This window comes from Hylaeus volcanicus, chromosome 1, assembly GCF_026283585.1.
Source record: "Hylaeus volcanicus isolate JK05 chromosome 1, UHH_iyHylVolc1.0_haploid, whole genome shotgun sequence".
NCBI classification, from domain to species: domain Eukaryota; kingdom Metazoa; phylum Arthropoda; class Insecta; order Hymenoptera; family Colletidae; genus Hylaeus; species Hylaeus volcanicus.
In genome coordinates, this window is record NC_071976.1 from 34,204,080 (window position 1) to 34,217,727 (window position 13,648).

General features: G+C 38.3%; 1 protein-coding gene across 3 annotated transcripts in view; it reads right to left on the reverse strand.

Moving 5' to 3' along the window:
• LOC128876704 (protein crumbs) overlaps positions 1–13,648 on the reverse strand; it is a 50,490-nt gene that overhangs the window by 9,177 nt on the left and 27,665 nt on the right. Inside the window, exons 2-10 of one of the 3 annotated variants that reach the window (XM_054123271.1) lie at positions 11,143–11,513; positions 10,499–10,679; positions 9,476–9,643; positions 6,144–6,471; positions 5,273–5,733; positions 3,276–3,457; positions 2,998–3,151; positions 1,952–2,416; positions 292–1,027 (exon numbers count right to left, since the gene is read on the reverse strand). In XM_054123271.1, coding sequence (XP_053979246.1) covers positions 292–1,027; positions 1,952–2,416; positions 2,998–3,151; positions 3,276–3,457; positions 5,273–5,733; positions 6,144–6,471; positions 9,476–9,643; positions 10,499–10,679; positions 11,143–11,513 — 3,046 coding nt within the window. The remainder of the gene's footprint in view (positions 1–291; positions 1,028–1,951; positions 2,417–2,997; positions 3,152–3,275; positions 3,458–5,272; positions 5,734–6,143; positions 6,472–9,475; positions 9,644–10,498; positions 10,680–11,142; positions 11,514–13,648) is intronic. The other 2 variants (XM_054123282.1, XM_054123290.1) reach the window with 2 other exon arrangements.

Genomic DNA, 13,648 nt, shown 5'->3' on the forward strand with positions numbered 1-13,648 from the left:
ATTCGGATATATGAACTCGTAACTGAGCCGAGTACCTTCTATCCCCCCCATAGCTGAGCCCAGTACCTTTTAGACCCCGGTAGCTTCTACTACCTAAACCATGATCTACGGTGAAGGGCTCATAGAGAGGATAGCTAGTAGACCTCGATTATCTAAACTATTCGGTTAACAGTTCCTTGTTCCCTATCTTCTACAAAATTTCCTTAGTTACTTTCACAATTTGTTTTATCGCGGATCCCAGCTGAGCACATTATGCACCAAGGAAAGAAGGGATAAACATATAACACTCACCCGCTCGCATTAGCGTAGCTAAACTCTTGATTAAATATCGAAGGTAACGTTAACGAGTCGCTCTTATACAATTCTCTGTTCGATCTCTCTAAACAAGTGCCGTTGTACTGGCAAGGTGAGTTCTCGCACTCGTTTATATCCACTTCACAGTTTTTACCAGTGTACCCAGCGTAACACTGGCACTTGTAATTTTTAATGTCGTCTATACAGAGCGCACCGTTCACGCAAGGTTCCGAGCGACAGTCGTCGATATTCTTTTCGCAGCGTGCACCTTCGAAGCCAGTGTCGATACAGTCGCAGGTGTAATTGTTTATACCGTCGATGCATCTGCCGTGATTCAAGCACGGTTGGGGCTCGCAATCGTCGATATTTATCTCGCAATTCGACCCACTGAAACCAGGGGAACAATTGCACATGTAGCCGGCGACCTCGTCGACGCACGAAGCATCGTTTAGACAAGGATTGCTCTCGCATTCGTTCACGTCCACGTCGCAGGTTTTCCCGGAATAACCAGGTGGACATTGACACTCGAATGTGTTGATGCCGTCGATACACGTGGCGTTGTTCTTGCAGGGTCCGCACAAGCACTCGTCGATGTTGATGTCGCAATGGTCCCCGGAGAAGCCTGGCCGACAGAAACAGTTGTAGCTGCCGTCGGTGTTCACGCAGATCCCGTAGTTGCACAGGGAGCTGCCTTCGACCTCGCATTCGTCCACATCCTCGTCGCAGAGTTTCCCTATAAATCAAATGAAACCAACTCTTTAATAGATAGTGTCATAGAGTTATAGCATAGAGTTTGAAAATGTATGTGTTCCTTTCTTGTTGATGTATTCGAGTAGAAATCATTTACAGGGAATGGTGAAAGGATTTCTTCTTTTTATGTTTCTTTAGGCAAGTATGTAAGGTGGATAAATATCTGTGACGATTTTAGAAATAAATTTGCCTGTGAATTAAATTAAATGAATTTCTTAATTTATTGCCTGTTGCTATGAATTGGATGTATAAAGTTTGAAAACGCATGTATTTCTTTCTTGTTGATGTTTCAAAGTATGTAGAAATTATTTTCAAGGAGAGGTGTACAACAATTTCTTCTTTCGAAGTAACTATAAAATTTGAAAATGTATATTTATGAAGAATGTAGGAGAATGTACATAGAAATGTTGTTTTTCTTGTTGATGTCTTGGAATAGAAATTATTTCCAGAAAAAGATATATAACGTTCTTCTCTTGAAATTGTTCGTAGATATGTAGGGTAGATAATCGTGTAACCTTCATAGATATAAAATCCGATTGATATGGTAGTACTAATATTACAGGTAGTTAAATAATACAGAGAACAGTGGCGAGTGTTAACTTGCCAGGATAGAAATACAGAAACAACAATACCAGCTATAATCTGAAACACAAGCAAGCTTCGTAACAATGCTTCGAAACTACTTCAAGTAGGTCAATTAGAGCCTCAGGGTCTGTTCTAACTGTTGCACAAATAATGGCAGCATTTGTCCAGCAGCACTGAACTGTGCAGCAGTATAATTTCTCCACAGAAAATTAAGAAAAATTATTGGACGCAAAACTGTCGGTCGCGTATCAACTTAATTGATTGGTAATCTATCTAACAAGTATTTGAATACGCGAAAATTGTTTCATTCGACGAAGTTTACCTTGGTAACCGTTCGTGCAGTTGCAGTCGAAACCAAGTTCACCGCGATCGATACACTTGCCGTTGTTGCAAGGTTTCGTCGCGCAGTGATCAACGATAAGGGTGCAATTGGGGTCCCTGTAACCCTCGCGACATTTGCACTCGTATCCAGCGATTCCGTCGACGCAAACTTTCCCGTCGGGGCATATGACGTCCACGCAGTCGTCCACGTTGATGTCGCATGTCTTGCCCTCGAATCCTCTCGGACACTCGCACACGAATTCTCGTCGCGATCTTGGTATGAGAGTGCAGTTTCCGTTGTTCTGGCAGGGATTTATCGCGCAGGCGTTGTACTCTCTTTCGCAATTTTCATCCATGTAATCCTTGGTGCAGTTGCAAGTGTATCCGTTGATCCTGTCGATGCAGGTGCCACCGTTCTGACAAGGTTGCGACAAGCACTCGTCCACGTTGATCTGGCAGGTCTTCCCTGTTTGCGATAACAAGTGTTGGCAGTTACTCATTTGCGATTGAATATTTATAAACAGTAACGGATTTTCGGATTTTTGATGGATTGGTAGGTATCGCCGCATCGTATTACGCATCTGTACAAAATTTGAAAGATTTTCGACGACATTGGGCCAAGTTACAGCGATCATTTTAAACTACATTTTAAAATCTAATCGAATTTCAGGAAATAAGACTTTTTAAGTTTTCAAATAATCGAATTTAAAAGAAATATCACCTTATAGAGAATGATAAAATGAAACTTTTTTTTTTTTATATCTACAGTTTCTTCATAGGATGCGTAGTTTTGAAAATAAGAATTGAAATGTTACAAGTCCGTTTCAAAAATTGAGTTTCAGGAAAAAAGTTGTATACGTTTTCAATTTTTGTTTTTGTTAAGTCATCAACTTGGGCGAGACGTTTACAGCAAAAATCGTCTCGCGGTCAAAGAGTTAAATAAGAAAAATGGAGTTGGCGATAAGCGATCAGTCTCACGCATAGCGAAACGAGTACAGAGAAGTAAAGCCTCATGCAAAGTGGAAGAATCGCGATTCGTGTGATTACCAGTGTATCCCGGAAGACATTGACAGTAGTAACTATTTTGCTGATCGATGCAGATGCCGCCGTTACGACAGGGATCGCTGGAGCATTCGTCGATGTCGATGGAGCACTCGGGTCCGGTCCATCCTGGCTCGCAGGTGCAATAATAGCCGCCAGGCTGTACGGAGGAGCGAGACGTAACAAACAAAGCAAGTAGCCACATAGAGATACATTCGACGCGACGCGCTCGATTAATCGGCTGAACGTGTGCATGCATAGCCGTGTGCTGATGTCTCACTCACATAATCGTGGCAAGCGGAAGCTTGTTTACAAGGAAGATCGCGACAGGTGATCGGATCCTTGCATTGTGGTCCCGTCCAGAATCTGGGGCATTGACACATGATACCGAAACGCGTCTCAAGACAACTGCCACCGTTGTAACAGGCGGAACACCAATCCGATGCGGATGACAGACACGTCGCTCCTGATGGACGATACACGGACACAAAACGTCAAATACAACACAAAACATTCAAGGACGTGTACATCATACAGACGATGAACGAAGCTCGAAGAACAACACAATTAATAGGATTAAGTTACTTCCACTACTGGTCGTCAGTAAACCTTTCCGAATATGAATATCCGTATACATCTGTTTGTCACTTTACTTTTATTATGCCGTAACGATTAGGAATCTTCTATTGTCTTGGAAACAAAACCAAACCAACCCAGAACATTAATTTATGCTGGTATTATACTCAGTTTTATTTCAAGACAACGAAATGTTTCTAATACTATCATACTTTGGTATTTATAAATATTTATAAATAGCGTCACGTGGAATCAGTTTACATTCGATAGCGAAAGGTACTTCCGTTGCAAACCAAAACAACAAGGTTCTTTTATCGCAATACCTTCATTAATCCCAGGTAATAAAGGTTAACTAATCTTAAAGGAGGAATTATTAATAAATGAACAATTTAATCCACAATCAAGGATCAATTTGGAGAAGATATACATTCACTGTACCATCCATTTTCATTGTAACATTAACATAGTCTTCATACATTCAAGGTCATCTGTGAAATAAAAGTGCTTTCAGTTAGAATGAATTTTTATATCTATGCACAACAGTTAACTATCACAAGGCCACGAGAGTCGTGTCAAGATTCTTTTTTAAAACATTCAGATAAACACAAAGCATTTAATAACAGAAACGTAACGCTCGACGCATAGTTAAAGAACGATATTTTGAACGGAGTTAATTGCAGCTGTCCAAATCTCGTAAAAAGTGTTAACATACATTCAGAGTCAGCTTCGAAGTAACGATGCCTCCAATTGGAATACGTTCTTATATCTGGAGGTAGCAATTAACTTCCAGCAGACGACGAGAACCATTCCATCATTCTTTTTTACTGTTTTTCTATTGCTTACATATAAACGTGGGGGACTGAGAACATTTAACACATCGACTGTCTGTACTTGAAATCTCGAATCTCAAACCTTCGAAGAGACAATTAGATTGTCATAGTAATAAATAACTATCTTTTCCAGTCGTAAACGTTGATGCAGGTTTATTTTTATACTTCTATGACCATGTATTAACCCTTTGGACTCGAGAGGTCTCTCAGAGAGGACTCTCAGTCAGCATTAGGTTTCGCGCAGTAAATCTACAATACTTAATGTTTCTTTAGGTTTCATTTCTCTGGAGCTCGAAGTGTCAATAAAATGATTGTCGGCGAGATAAAGGTGACCTTATTCTCAAATCTAGATAGCTTAGAATTCATGGCAATAGAATGCTAAGAAACATCTCGAGTTGCTGGCAGATACCAGAAAAAAAGACCTCGAGTGGAAAGGGTTAAGTGCCATTCGATATTTCCCTCTTCCATAGTATTGCTATCGACTCTTCTTATGTCAGTCGAGTAGCGAGAGGTTTCAAATTCAAGATTATAGAGGAAAAAGGAAGCTATCAGAAATGAAGTAAGCTTTAAGATACATTTTCTTAGTTCCATCTTTGTCAGCACTCGAATCTTCTTTCCAATCAAGTAACGAAGAGCAAGACTTGAGTGGGCAGACAAAATAAAGGAAGGAGTTATCAAATGATAGCTAAACTCGTGTTTAAAATAAACCCACACGAACTTGCACATCAACCCAGGCTACCATGCATCATTGTTCCAACGAGGTAGCTGCGCTTCTTAGCTAAAGAAATCTCCTAGATTTAGCGGACAGTCAACGTGTTTAATAAGTTCAGATCGACATTGGTTTGCGATACGATAAATGTGATTTGCTCGCTTACCTTTTCGTTCCGGTGGACAAGTACAGTTGTAACCGTCCTTGTTGCTCGTGCAGGTACCCCCATTCTCGCACGGATTGCTCGCGCAGTAATTGATAGTGCAATTTGGAGGATTGCCCATGAATCCAGGATTACAAACGCATTGCGGGCCGTGAGCGTCTTCCACGCAAATGCTATTCAGTGGACACGCTGCGTTCTCGCACAAGCTCCTGAGATCGCAGTTCCGACCGGCGTATCCAGGTGGACAAGTGCAATGATAGGAGCCCACTTCGTCCACGCAGTCGCCGCCGTGCATACACGGATTCGTCAGGCACTCGTTCAAATTCAGTTCACAGTTCTGGCCCTCGAAACCGCTCGGGCAATGGCAAATGTAACCACCATAATTGTCAAAGCACACACCGTTATTCAGACATGGGTTCGCCAGGCACTCGTCTATATCGATGTCGCAATTTACGCCTTCGTACCTGCAACGAGAACCGACATGGTTGATAATTTTAAATTAAATTCGATGCTTGCGAGATGGAAAACCAGTTTGAGTATTTAGAGTAATTGGGATCTTTTGCAAAATAAAATCATTGAAAACGTATCCACGGTCTAATAACGATCGTTTCGACCTTGGCTTTCAGAGAGGAGCCCGGTCAAGGACGCTGAAAATGAGGTATCGTTTTAGAAATTTTTCAAACGTGATGCATTAAGCGTATCGTTATTAAAGCCCTGCAGAATATTACGTCTAGTCTCAGAACTGAGAGTAACTATAATATCATATTTAGCCGATTATAGAGCGGTGTGGTCCGCGATTGAAATAAATACCGAGCTCGGTGCCAGTCTGAAAAACTCCATTGATCCCGATTCATAAAAGATGTCCTAAACGTACCCAGTCCTATCGCATATGCAGGTATAGTTATTGATACCGTCGATGCACGCCCCGCCGTTCCTGCAAGGATTCGAGGAGCACTCGTTGAAGTTTGTCTCGCAATTCTTCCCCGTCCATCCGGGCAAGCATTCGCACTTGTACTCGGTGTCGGTGAGCGCCAAGCACACACCGTCGTTTCTGCAGGGACTCTGCTCGCAAAGACGCACGCCTAGCTGCGATTCGCAGAATGTTCCGGTGAATCCTGGTTTGCAAGTACAGCTGAAGTCTCCTTTCTGGTCCTCGTTGCACGTGCCGCCATTCCGACACGGGTTGTTCGCACACGGTGGACCTGGCGGATGTTTTACACGTGATTTTAGTAAGTTTGCAGATGAGATAGCTAGGAAAATTAGTAAGAGAGCGCCTTTAACACGTTGGTAGCCACCGCATCCAGAAATGGGTGACAGGACTCTTTATTAAGGAACTAACAAAATTAATTTCAAAGGTGAGACAATAATGGACAAAATTCTGGACAGGATACGTGAATTCGACGACGTTAAAAAAAATAAATACTACGACAGATGTTAAATTATCTAATTTCCAATAGCGTCGAGACAAAATGTTAACTTTATAACAATTTTCACGAGATTTAGCTTGGCAGCCAACGTGTTAACACCAAATGATAGCACTGTGCAAAACTATGTGACGCCAGTGACACCCAACATCCAGACACCTATTGCCAGGTAGAAGAAAGTAACCATGAGAGAGAGAGATTACAAAAACGAAATACGATACTGGGTGGACCACCTACACCAGGCTACTGAATATATTTTCCAATTGCGACGACGCAAATAAATTGAGAATTTCCAAAAAAATAGAGACACTCGATACCACTAAAATAGCATATAAAATATCTTTATTGTACGTCGCATCTACTGCTTAGTTACCAGAGACAGATTTCATTGAGATTCGATTAGTGGAATTATATACTATATCGTATTGTATAAATTAGTGTCTTTAAGATAGTTCATGATGTTTGTATCACGAGGAATATTCAGGTGGCTTGGTTAAGGTAGATCATTCCAGTAGCTATTAAACCAACGTTTGATAAGCGTAAAGGGTCTAGCCGGATAAGAGTGTCAAAAGTGCCCTTGAGCCAAATTGATCAATGAGCATTTCAATGAATAGAGCGTTCAAAGTAAACAATAATAAGCCAATAATAATCCAATCAAGCATGTTTTCAATATATATCTAAACCTCCTGGTTTAAATATATCAAAATTAACACAATCCGTGGAAAGCAAAGAGGAAAGAAAAGTTAAATTACAAGACTTTTGTTCAATAGAAAATAATAAAAAATTCTTTACGTAACAATAACAGTCTGATCACCAGTATACAGAAATGTTGACGAAACATTATTATTATTACTGTTTTCATTATCGTTGTAATTATTTTGTACTGCCACAATTTTACCATGCAAAGCGTTAAGTTTAATTTTATTTATTAATTTTTAGTTAATAAAATTTTTATGTAGGTTCCGAAGATGACTGAAAACTAATTGTAGGACTCGAAACTTAAAATAAAAGAGCTTCTTTTGGAACTGTACAATAATGGTTCTAGTTTGAAAAGCAGCCGATAGATACATTAGCAATGCGCGCGTTGAAATGGAAAATAATGATAACGATGAAAACTGTGAGAAGTCGTGGTGTCCCGTTATCCAATGCGTTCGGTTCCCATAATTAAAATTATACGTTCAGCGCGATCGAGTACTCGCACGAAATGCTGTGCGTAAAGGCATCCGCGAACGATTGAAAGGTCGACCGCATAATTATCCATGCAGCATCTACTCTTAATTGCAGACTAATCTCACTTCATTCGACAACAACTACGAGCATGTTCATTGAATCCCGCAAGCTGACAGCCAAGAAAGATTTAGACAAGAGAATATCGTACAAGAAACATCCATGAAGATTAAAAAGAGAGTTCATGGCCAGGTATCCTTCATCGACAATCTTTGATGTTTATTATTTAATGCTGCTACTTCGTTTTCGATTATACGTACGCGTGTTTTATGAAGTCAACGCTGTACCGTTAGACGAAAGGAACAATACCGAGAATATTATTAACGATTGTATGATCATATGCGAGTCATAGCTGGAGAAAAGTGAGATTTAAAATTGAAACAAAATATTCTTCTCTACAGATGATATACGTATACTTGAAAAATGTACGAGAAGACATTTTTTGTGGTTCAATACGGCAAGTTTTGTGCATGTTGACGTCTAAATAGAAACATTTGTTTTAGTTATAAATTCTTGTCACAAAAACGCTGTTTTAATTCTCTACCGTTTGGTCTAGTAGGCGAACGGCGTCTATGATTCCGGCAAAAGAACAAATTGCATGTTGATCTATAGGTGGATGGCTATCGCTCGAACTAGGATTTTTCAGAAATATTGAACCCTTTTTCTTTTTTCATAAACAAGTAGTCGTTAAAGATCATGAAATTTTGGGTCTTAATGTTTAAATGCGTATAAAAAATTGAATTTTCAAGATTTTTAAAAAATCCTAGTTCTGGCGATAGCCATCCATTTACAGATTAACATGCACTTTGTTCTTTTTTATTTAAGATTAGCCAGTCTGCCGGAATCATGGACGCCGTTCACCTACCTTTTTTTTTACATGGGTACCATACAACCGATAAATCTAGCGATCCACGTTATATTTTTGCTTTGAAAAATTCATAGTTACAGTTAAAGTCTGAATAAATATATAGTAAAAGTTTGAAAGCTCTGTGTTTTTTTTTCATTTCGCTATAATAAATTCCAAAGGAACCTTAAAAAAACGGCCGTCACGCGGGACGATCCCCTTAACACGTTGACTGTCGCACCGATTCGCATGGAAATGTCTACAGGACTAAAAATTTCGTCTCGAGACAATTAGAAATGATGGAATCCAACACTTATCGTATTACTTATTTTTGAATTCTCATCGAAATTTACGAATTCTATCGAGACTTGTTTTCATCGATACTTGGTCCTTCGAATTATTTATGAAAATTCTTTAGTGAAAAGCTCCGTCATCCATAGGTGGGTGACGCGGGGTTCAACGTGTTAAAACGTCACTTAGCCGACTAAAGCTAAATCTACGTGTAAAACTCGAATCCCAAATGGTTAAACATTCTCATTCCTTGAAACACCAAAGAACAGTTCTATTCTTCCTTTCGTTTCTCGACAGATTGTACGCACGTTGACACAAGAATGGTCCAATGATTCGCGCAAGGTGTACTTTCTCAAGGCCATGAATCTATTTCTATTCCACAGTCTGTGCAAACATCCCGTATTCGACATCGATGTCTACCATTGTCAATTTGACAGTTGTTCCCGGAATATCGGGCGTAACAGTGGCACTCATAACGATCCTGCCGTGACACGCATTTGCCATGCATCATGCATGGCTCGTGATGGCAGAAATCCATGGTGGTAATTGGGCTTGTTCCTATACCACCTCCGAGTCCGCTCGTACCACCTGGAAGAGTTTCGTAAAGATATCTGGCATGCAATCTACTCTTTACTTATTTAAGTGGGTACACACGATTTCACACGTGTGACTGCTAATCTACCGAGGAACGAGATACGTAAACAATGCGTGATCTTCACTCCTAAAGTGCGCAGAGACTCGAATTCTCCGACGATTTTACAAGCAGCTACGAAAGAATTATGACGTAATCGTGTCGTTCTGGAAGTAATTGCATTTACTAAACGCTAATGAGAAGCACGGCTATTCGGCGCCGTTTTCTAAATACTCGACGTTATCCGTTGATTTTCACTCAATTTGCTTCGATCGACTGTGTCGCATGGATCACATTCGTTACATTACCTTTCTTTTAACTATCGTTGCACGTGTACATGTGTGTATTATATTTGGCGTAGAAATTAATTCTGTGCCTTTCTAGAGAAAATTTACCATGTATAATATTTATATAAAAAAAAAGAAAGGACATACTAGCGTTTACTTAGTCAAATATTTCAAGAAATTATAAATATATAAACGAAGATATATATGATAAATAAGATATAAATGAAGATTCGACCGAAAAAGTTTCCATATGTGTTCGATAAATAATATTCGTTCAATGTGTCCCGTGCAAAGTGTTGCCAGCTGTTTTCTTTAAAAGTAATCGATGTATCGACTTGATTATTACTGCAGCTAAAAGGCACAAGGTAGCTATCGAAGTATTACAAATAATTTTGGTCTAATATTGAAAGTATAATAAACGAAGAATATTTGTACCGATTGTAAATATGTTTCTTTGTTTGGTAAACACGTTTATACGTATTTGGTACGTTAGGATTTTCACTAGAACAATATAAGAATTCTTACATCCTTTGTTATCCGCAGGACAGGGACCAAAGGCAGCTCCATTATTGATGGAACCGTTAAAAAGAATACCAGGACCTTGCAGGATACATCCCTTGAATCCTTCTCCGACAATGAGGGAATCGTTCATGTCGTAATCAGGAAGCGTAAGAATTGCAGCATTATAAGTCGCGTTAGCGATTACCTAAACAGAAATTTTGCGGATCAATACTGTATAAAAATCATGAAGGACGTAAAATGATAAATGATTGAACAATTCCTAAATTGTATTATAATTTTCCTAACTGCTAGGATTTTTTCTTAGCGTTTGTACCTCTATTAAGTTCATAGAATATTATTCGTATACGTATACTATGGATATTAAACGTTAGTAGTTTCTTGTAACTGAAATTTATATTTTTCTATTTCATTGTATATTACGTTTCTAACGAAAGAATAAGACAGGGATTCGAACCCACGAATCCTCGAATGTTCGACTCTTTATTCTTAGGTTGGCGGGGAGGAGGGCGGGGATACTACAATATTTAGAAAAATGTCTAACAAGGAAGGTAGCGATCAGGACCAGCTTTTTGAACGGGACGAAAAAAGTGCAAAACATTAGGGGTAGCCAGCCGTTTTGATAAAAATCGTTCGAAAGCCAGGATTACCTGTGTATGACCTGCTGCGTTTAGAGTGAGATTGCCAAGTCTGAAAAATAGATTGACGTTGTGCCAGGCGTTGTTCAGCAACCTGGCGTTCAGCCTCGCTATGTAACGCTGCTGGTCAACGATGGCCACGAAGAGGAGACCCTCTGGGGTCACTTCGAGACTGACAGAGTCATCGTTGTACTTCTGGGTGAAAAGTCGGCCGCCCTCGCAGGTTCGAAAGCTGAGACCGCTGTGCCTGTGCACCGAGACGAAGGAGCCGAGCTTGAGAAACGACGAACCGTTGAAGTATGCTTCCCGTGGATGTTCATCGTAGATCTTGTGCCTGATGTCCTGCGGCGCCTCGTCCGTGACCACCAGTAAGCTAGTCAGTACTGGAATAGAATTTTCAACCAACTTTAGCTCGAGTTCACGCAATTGTGTTTCTACGGTAGAATCTTTGTTATGAAAATTGATCAGGGAATCGCGACTGATTAATTTGTTTATTCGTGGAATAAATTCGAACATTTTCTTGGAAGATCGAGTTAAAGGATATGTAAGGTACGTATGATTTACTTCTTTATTTGATTTTTACATTTATTCGTAGGTCTAGTTGTAGACGTTTATAAATAGATTGTGAAATAATAGTAATTAATGTATCATTGATTAATTTAATAGCGAAAAATTTAAAGATATTTTTGGATCACATTTAGGGTAAGATAACAGAAACGAACAAATATTATAAACGAATTACTTTATTTAAGGTTCGCCAATTCCGCATATTTATGGCTGCTAGATCTTGTAAGACGTTTTAAACGTACAAGAAATTATTTAATATATTCCTTGTACGTCTCGAATCATCTAAACAACCTTTTTTTTCTAATATATACATTCAAAGATTCTTAATAAAAAAAGGGTGCAATTTTTATTCTCTCATGTATTGTCATTATGCCACTTTGACGCCATTATTATTCATATTAAATTTGTATTATAATTTAGTTATGCAATTGTTATGGAAAATTTGAACAGTGAGACTTATTTCAATAAGGCTTTATTCCGTTTGGTACATGAACATTTAAATACATGTCTAGTAGAGAACTTGGATGATTGACATTTCTAATAACAGAGATTCGTATAATGGACGTTATACTGTAATGTATGCATCGAAATTGCACGGGAAGGGAATTACCATAACATTTCGCTTTCCATAAAATTAAAAGTTTCCTCTCAATGGCAGAAACGTCCGAACAACTTTGAATAATTAAATATTTAATTTACGTACTACTTGTAACTGTAGTTTTGGACAAATTGCATAGGAAGTAAATCGCCATAAAATGTTATCTCCCAAAAATATTAAAAGTTTTCTCTCAATGATAGAAACCTATGAACAACTTTGAATAATTAAATATTTAATTTACGTACTACTTGTAACTGTAGTTTTGGACAAATTGCATAGGAAGTAAATCGCCATAAAATGTTATCTCCTAAAAATATTAAAAGTTTTCTCTCAATGACAGAAACATTTATACGAAATATTTATCGAGAAACAAGACACTGCAGTTGATTAGCTACGTGACTGCCCTAATTTTTCTTATCACCTTCCACTTCCTATTTCGGTTGCGATAATGCACGCGCGCGTTGCATTCCACCTGATTACGATCAATGTATGTTGGAGGTCGAAAGATATTGTTTGTGTACTCATCGAAACGTTGAAAGTATGTCACGGAAGTGAAGAGCTACTACATGTTAGTATAGTTGCTCGTGTTTACTTGATGGGCGACTCACTTATTTGCGACTCGTTAGATTTGAATCTACTCTGTATAAAAGAATATTAAAATTTATTCATTTTATTTATTCATTTATATTCTGCATAAAAGAGGAAGAGGGGAATGTGATTTTCGGGTTATATTTCATTTCTTTTCTTAATTGTATATGGTTGATGATGTAAACGTTACGTTTTTTCTGATTTTCTGTCTGAAAATATGATTTTAAAGTAACTCAAACCATTTCGAAATACCGATTGGTTTCATCGAAATAACAAAATATCATTTTTTGCTTGAAATTATGATATCATTATTTCTATATTTTTATCCCATAGCAACTTCATATGATCATTAACCCGTAATATACAAAAAAAAAAAAAAGAATCAGATTTAATCTAAATAGTGTAACTGTCTACAAAAATTGACGAATGGAGAAGAAAAATTAATTATTTTATATTTATTTATATATTTATATCTACATTTTAGGTAAAAATGAATTGTGTTTATTTAAAATTGAAATGTTATGTTCCTTTTTATTGTTACAATCGTCTAGGTTTGAAGAGTAATGGAATTATTACGTTTCTATGTTTGAAAATAAATTTATTCTGTAACAATCAACTGATGTCTATCTTCGCGAAAAAAAAAAACATCATACAAGACAAAATTAGTAACAGTGACAGCTAAAACAGGATTCTTCCTTTAAAGAATTTATCGCAATTATTTATCCTTGGATCGACTGTTTTGTTGCAAATTCTTCCAAGAATTAA